The sequence below is a fragment of the Lycium barbarum genome, chromosome 10 (assembly GCF_019175385.1).
Source record: "Lycium barbarum isolate Lr01 chromosome 10, ASM1917538v2, whole genome shotgun sequence".
In the NCBI taxonomy this organism is placed as follows: domain Eukaryota; kingdom Viridiplantae; phylum Streptophyta; class Magnoliopsida; order Solanales; family Solanaceae; genus Lycium; species Lycium barbarum.
This window is the reverse complement of record NC_083346.1, coordinates 108,891,790-108,899,813: the sequence shown is the minus strand read 5'-3', so window position 1 is coordinate 108,899,813 and position 8,024 is coordinate 108,891,790. Positions and strand designations below refer to the sequence as shown.

Here is an 8,024-nt window from a genome sequence, read left to right as displayed (position 1 = left end):
CAGCTCTTCTTTCGAAATTCTCGAAGATGATGACTTATCGGCTTGAGGCTTCTTTTCTTTTCAAGCCGAGTAGAAATTTCATAAGAGAAGAAAAGTTCGTTCTCCCAAAGGAGCCTGTCAAGTACAATAGGGTGGAAACCTATTTCAGCGAGGACTACAACATAACAATAGGCTCCGCACCTGAGCCTCGTTAGACTCAGCTGAAGTGTAAGGTGTAAGTGAAGAAAATAGAAGAGATGAAGTCCGTCCCTTAGCCTAATTTGATTGTTATTGTCTACTCTAATCTTATGTTGTATGATATATGGTCCTTTTATTAAGTTCATGTACCTTCTATTTTGTTTTTCTCTGTAGAAAATACCAATTTAAAGATTTTACATGAAAGGTAACATAAGTGCCTGCCAAGTCTTTCATGATATTCACAAGCAGTATAGGTAAATTCTTGCAATGATGGCGGGAACATAGAATTCATTAGACACAATTTGGTGCTGCCTAAAAATCAATATTTCATAAGGAACTCTGTAACTCATAGACCCCCATATTGCAACCAGAGAAAAAGAATTAAAAGGGGTTGAAAGAGAATGAGAATAGCACGCTGACAAATATATTTTGTACCTAGTTAAAGGTGAAATTCAAACTTGGCCAATATTCGTAATATCTTACATATAGCAACCATTTAGAAATACATCCATAGATGGAGCTCGAGTGTCATATATAGCGTGTTCTTTAAACACAACATTATTTATTTCACGAGCTAGCTAGGACTAGCCAAACACACACATTGTTTACCCCGGTTTCGGATAATCAATTAAATTTGTGGATGGGGTATAGGATATGTGGCTATATCTTTGTGCTTATTTGATAAAGAGAAGAAATATATAAATATGCTATATAAAGGAGCAATTGATGATCAATGGTTAGCTATGCACTCGTGTATAAATTAATACATAAACGATATTTGATTTAGGAAACGTAAGAATTTAGCACAAGAAATGTGGATCGAATCTGCTTATTGAAAGAGAGATTTATGTATTTTGCTATTACAAGAGCTTTTGGTAATGTAGAAGCCAACCCTCTAAAAGGAGGCCAATGCCCCTTATTTATAGTGCTGCTCCATGGGCTTCATACAACATAAGAAAAATAATAAAATAAAATAAAAAGTTCTGAGTTGGATTAGGTTGGATTAGGTAGACCGTACGGTCTGACACCAGTACAATTGACAGTTGAACACAGCAGCACGCCATCGACGCGTGGCACCCGCGCAACGGATCTTCCGGACCACCGGCCACGGTCAAACGGACATACGGCCTCGAACAACCGGTCATGGAAGAACCGGACCAAATGACGCCCTTCCTTTACTCCGGTCCAAGCGTTTCCCCGGTTCAGAATGGGAGCCTTCATGCACGTTCCTGTCCCTTTCTTCTTCGGTCTCACCGGTTTAACGTATACCCGATTTTTACCGTATACACACATATTATTTATTAACGTATGATGATTATTGCAAATATTCATCACACAAGCAAAAACACAACATTATTTATTTCACGAGCTAGCTAGGACTAGCCAAACACACACATATTATTTATTAACGTATGATGATTATTGCAAATATTCATCACACAAGCACAAACATACACACGCACACATATTATTTATTAACATATGATGATTATTGCAAATATTCATCACACAAGCACAAACACACACACACGTGTGTGTATAGCCATTGAACATCATTTTTCTATTTCTTGAGAAAGTGACCATCTATATCTTTGGTCAATTCAATGAAAAAACCCAAGAAAGCGAGAGGATCTGGGGTGACTGCAGTTTTCTTCTCGTACGCGAATGCCCATGTAATCCACTGGTGTTCACAAGATGTGATGACAGTGAAGGAATTGTACAACTCTAACAGATCTCCTTCAATCACTTTCCAAGTGATTGACTTCTTCTTATGATCGACGGCTTCAATCACGATCTTAGCAATCTTCTCCTTTCTGTCTATAATTATTAAAATCAGAAAATAAAAGAGATGTTACTCGTAGTTCACCTGTCCAATTCCTCATACAGAATTTAAACATTCAGAAAATAATACCTTCATCTTTATTAATTTTTCTTTTTCTCATTTTCTCCAAAACATATCAGATACTCATGAATAGGGTGTCAATTGGGCAGGTTGAGCTGAATTTTGATGGGTCAAAATGCTCTGAGTTAATAAATGGACAGGTCATTACTTGATCTGGATTGAGTTTGGCTGAAATAGACTTAACAAGAAGTAATAACTCAACCCCCCCAATTCTTACTAAATTTTACTTTCCTTATTTTTTTTTATATAATTTGTTTAAGTACCTAATAAAATATATCTCTTTATAATTGCAATATATAACATATCAAACAAAAAAATGTCTTTTCAAAAATATTTGACACTTATGAGTCAATTTGAGCTGCATATTAACCAATTTTTAAATGGATTAAATTGAGCGGATCAAATTGGATTGACTTAAACTTGGGTGAGTCTAGCGGGTTAGGCGTATCATGTTTTTATGATCTAATTTTGTCACCGCTACTCACGAAGCTTAGACTGTCTACTTCTTTCTTGTATATCGTTTGTACAAATCTAAAAGAACATTTGACATTGTGAAAATTATGGCAATTGATAGGAATACCTATTCTAATGTTTTGGTATGACTAAAGTAATTTCCCAAGAAAAAGTTTTTTTATTCAGAAAAATATATAGAAATTCAAAGTTTGGTCTAGTAGTCAATGAAGTGGGAGGAGAATCATGAAGTCTCAAGTTCAAGTCTTAGCGGAGATAAAAACACTAGGTGATTATTTCTTCTCAAATGCTAAATCTTGCTGCACAGAGTTACCTTATGCCTGTTGCTGGTACGAGGTAGCAGGTATCCCGTGATATTAATTGAATTGCGCGCAAGATGACGCGAATACGTACTATGGTTATAAAAAAAAATATTTGAAGAATATTTTGATATTTGGTTGGTTAGAAAAAGATTGGAAAGCATATAATAAAGGGTAATAATAATACTATCAAATCAGAGAGTATTTTGCTAATTTGAGTACAAAACATTAAAAATTACGTCTAAATGTTAGTTGGATAAGTTATGAAGTTAAAAGTTAAGACAGTTGTGAGGAAATGATCATTCTCGCCACGCATGCAAGTGAAAGGAGTTATTTTTCCCTTTTGATGCAAAATATTTTACTTAGAATAGATTTTATGATAAGCAAACGTCGTCAACTGACTTTTCATAAAAACAAACATTAAAAAAAAAAGCATCCAAACACACCTAAAAAATGCAAGTAACTCATATAAAAGAGAGAAAGATCTAGTGGAGAAATGTGTGTTACCGGGTTTATATTTCCAGCTAATTATCGAGCCAACCTTTGTGATTCCACCTTGATAAATCTCAAAATGGTTGACTTTACTAGGACAAATCTTGGGTACACGATGAGGATTAGAGTGAAAAAGATCATGAATCAAATGTCCCTCACACTTCACCTCTATTGAAGCAGTTAACTTGCCTTTTACACCAATATTTTCTTCTTTGGTATAGTAAAATATTGTGAAAGAATGGGATGAGAAATGTTCAGAAGTTTTCCTTTAATAGATTTCAAATTTGTGTGAGAAGCTAGTATATATATAGGTTTTGCTAACATACTGCATGAAGGTAGTATGTTAGCAAGGTACCCAAATTTTAATTTCCTAAAATATCCCCACTACTATATATAAATATGAAGGGTACGACCACATATTATGGGTGGTTGTACAAGAAATAATAGAACCTGTACTTCCTGAAGTGTAAATTCTCCTTATTCCAAAATGATATGCATTTTCCAGTAAGTGTAGTTTGCGGTTATATGTGTTTAGCACTTTGTATTTTTTTTTTAATTTTTAATTTTTGTGGGACAGCTTATTTTAAATTCTATTTTCCGTGGACCACTGGATTTTTGTTCTTTCAATTTGGAATTTGTTCTTCTCCAGGAAGCCTATTTCAAAGATGATGAATTCGAATGGTTGAAAATTTTGACAAACAAGTGTTAGGCTTAAACTCATTGTCTTAAAGATGAAGCATATTTATTATTTCAAAGTTATTAGACTACTCTTGTCGCAATAATTAAATGAATCGTAAGTATCATAGAAGTATAGAAGTGTTATAAAATAATAAAGCAAACAAGAAGAATATTGTGGAGAAAGAGAGAAGAGGGGAGAGTTCTTATTTCTCTTGAAGGGATTATATACAATGAAGAGAACATCTCTATTTATAGGAGAAAGTTAACTTGGTGCCAAAGTCATAAACCTAAAGTTTCTCCTAAAGATAGACATCCATAATTAAATAATATTTATAACACTCCCCCTGGATGTCTATTTGGTAGATAATGTGCCTCGTTAAAATCTTATTAGAAAAAACCCAATGGGAAAAAATCTAGGGAAGGAAAAAGAGTACACATTTCTAATAATACGCTATTTGGTTGCTTCATTAAAAACCTTACAAGGAAAAACCCAGTGGGACAAAAACCTTGAAAGGGAAAAAGAATACAACGCGTATTAACTCCCCCTGATGAGAACTTCAATCCAAAAACTTGAATCTTCACATCTTCACTCGAGAGTTGTAGTTGGTATAGACTTGGTGAATAAATCAGTCATATTATCACTCGAACAATTTGTTGCACCTTGGTATCACCATTCTTTTAGAGCTCGTTTGTGAAGAACAACTTTGGTGAAATGAGCTTTGTCCTTTTATGAATCCACTCTTTAGTTGGACTATGTATGTTGTTGCATCTTCAGTCTTTGGATAGAGTTGCATTAGCATATAATATTATTGGAATCACTACAAGTGCATTCCTGACTTGCTTTATAAACAGATGTTATCTTTATATGATTTGACTGTCATGCAAAACAACATCGTATGACCATAATCCTTCATAGTCATAGAAAAATATATAAATGCATCAATTGCATAAAGATATGACACTTCAGGACCAAAAAATTCTGCAAGTTTCTCATTTCAACTTCTTTCAACAGATAATAAATTGCTTTTGAGAATTCTTCAAGAGTTTCAATAATATTCAGGTAATCAATTTGCACCAACACTATGACAGATTTTGATTTTCACAAAGTCATAAGGATAAATAGAGTCATTTGTGCTCTTAGTCAGTAAATATTCATTAAGGTGATAAAATCGCGTTCACCTTACGTCACTTAATTCATATGAGAATTATGAACAAATTTCTACAACTTGTATATGCTTCAGGCATTTAAAATTCTTTAGGAATTTTCATATAAATTTGTCAAGTAATTCATATAGGCTGTGACAAAATCTATTTCTATTTAAATATGTGACTCTTCTGGTGTCTGGACAGCAGGTCCAATAAGCTTTACGCTTACCAAGATGTGTCATTTCACTTGATAATAATTTCTATGTTAGCATGCTTTAATAGACGTAGAATTTAGATCCTCATGGTCTTTTACAATATTGCGCTATATTGTACCAAAGATATCGTCGACGATATATATTATTTGTATCGGTTCGCAATGTGACATAACTTATTGAGATTTCACCATTTCCATTATTTTTTTAGGGACCTAAACCTCTCATGAGGTTTCATGAAGTGTTATGCTTTAGGCTCTTCAAGAGCACGTTTCCTCCTTATAATGATCATTAATCATTTGCTCCTCTTTCTTTTCAATAATTATTGCGTTTGGAACTAATTAGTCTACCACGTTTCAGGCATGTTGTAGATTATGTCCTTCAAGGACATGAATTTAATAGGAGCATTTTGCAGCTGAAATTAGAAATTAATTTTGGGTCAGCAAATGCTTCTAGCATTTGAGTTGAATTATCTTTTGAATGAGGATCATACTAATGATAATTCATAACATATTCCTCAGCTGCTTATTCCCCCCCCCCCCCCCCCCCCCCCCAAATGTTAGAAAAACTAACATATATCCCATCTTCTTTGGGGGAATCCATCTTTGTGCATCATGGTAGATTAATTAATCATATATCACACATAAAAAAAAACTATTAGATGGAAATATCTGGTTCCTAACCCTAAACTAATTGTGAAGGAAGAATTATCATAATTTATTGGTCTGAAGCATACAAATGATGTTGTATACAATATATCATAGCTCAGACCACCACATGAAGTTTTGTTCTCATAAGCAACGGTTTAGCTATTTATCAGAGGCATTCAATGCCAAACCAGCTTGGTATAAACTAGCATTTACAAGATGAATTATCTTGATTACATAATCTGAAAATTGTGCTCTCAACTCAATTATTTTGAGCAAGTAACTTTGCATATGTCAAACTGCGGGTTGACAATAAATGCACATGTGACCGTCTTATTGATGCATCAATTTAAGATATCACATAACAAGTGAACGGGCCCATATTCACCTTTTATATTTTTCCAGAATTTAAGAAATTCAATCCCAACATTAGCCAGTATAATCAACTTATCACGAAAACAAGCAACAAAAATAATTCCTTGAAGAATCTTCTAGTTCTTCAATATATGTCAAATACTCAATTTGCACATCATATTTGAATCGGGACAGCCAAACCGCTCATGCCGACTAATAAAATTATTTATAATAGTAAACTTCAAGTTTACCATGTCATGTGCTATTTGTTTTAGTAAACTTCTGGTTTACTATGACATGAATTATTCTTTTTGTTGTACCAATAAACTTCTGGTTTACCGTGACATGTGATTTCATCATGCTTATATTTGTAGTACAATTTGGAGAATAAGGCGTGTAATCTTTCACATAGATATTTGTTACCAACCATGACTTTGAAGATACTTGATCCTCCTATCATTTATAACTTCAATATGATAGCCATTTATTTGAGTAAACTTCGGGTTTACTACAACTTGTGTTTCGATCATAACAACTTTGTATATTACAATCTGGAACGAATTACATAATAGTATGTAAGCTCTTTTGGAGCCTTTAATGTATTCTCCATAATCACATATTGTTCGAACACTACTGGTGTCATGGTTCTTGTAGACAAATAATTAGACTCTTCTGGACCTTGATCATTAATTTTGTACTACCAAATATTACTTAGATATTCTTGAAAGCAAATTTAGACACTACTGGTGTCATGAAATAAAACAATAACCAAATGAACATTTAAAACAATTCTGAATACATAAATAACGAAAAGTAAACATTAAGTTCTGAACTTCAGTATTTTAAACTTCTCCGTCAGGGAGGCTAATTAACATCTGAATATTTTTTTTCTTTTATATCAAAACGACAACTATACAGTTATAAATTTTCTTTAGGGAATATATGAATTGTAATTTCCTTCGGGAAAATTAATAACAACAGATCTGTCTTCTTTCTCGTCCACATATGGATCATTGGAGCTGGTTTATACTAACCCACTGATCACTTCAAGTAACCAAAATAGACAATTCGGTACTATAAAAAGATAAGTAATTCGCAAAGCTAACAACAAACCACTACAACAAGTCTTAACTATCACGAATTATCTTGTATTACTTCACAAATGTAGACACTAAATAATCAAAAATATTACACCACCGAAAATTGAGAAGAAAAAAACATTGAGCACAAGTAGAAATGGACAATGGCAGATTCTAGAAAACAAGAAGTTCTATACTTGAGATTACTAAGCTGAGGAATCTCAATACATCTAAGGGATGGGTTACTTAGAATGAGAAACTATTACTATCATTACATTGCAAGAAGGCAAACAATAACCCACATTCTTGAACATATCTAGTCACTCTGTGGACTTTTGATGACATAACCACCGAGCAACCAAACAAATAGTTGTTAATATGAGTACACAAGACAATTTTAGTAGGCCATCATAGAACTAACCACTTTGATTTCATGACAAACATTGCCAAAACACAAAATTAGTCAAATGCTGTAAGACAAACAATTGCATAGGAAATACTCCAGTAAAGCAGTCAATAAGTCTCAGAATAAGATTGATCAAGATGTTTCTATGTACAACAGGTAC

At 33.4% G+C, this 8,024-nt stretch overlaps 1 protein-coding gene across 1 annotated transcript; it reads right to left on the bottom strand.

Annotated features, from left to right (window-relative positions):
• Positions 1-992: 992 nt before the first annotated feature.
• On the bottom strand, positions 993-4,694 carry LOC132613290 (kirola-like). Its single transcript, XM_060327313.1, has 3 exons — positions 4,681-4,694; positions 3,358-3,608; positions 993-1,995 (listed from the first exon to the last, which is right to left on the bottom strand). Exons 1-3 carry the CDS (start codon positions 4,692-4,694, stop codon positions 1,739-1,741), a joined length of 522 nt encoding a protein of 173 aa, XP_060183296.1. The 3' UTR covers positions 993-1,738.
• Positions 4,695-8,024: the final 3,330 nt, after the last annotated feature.

Coding starts and splice junctions, on each gene's coding strand:
- LOC132613290 (XM_060327313.1), bottom strand. Junction 1,996..3,357: donor TAGCTGGAAATATAAACCCG/GTAACACACATT, acceptor TAATAATTATAG/ACAGAAAGGAGAAGATTGCT.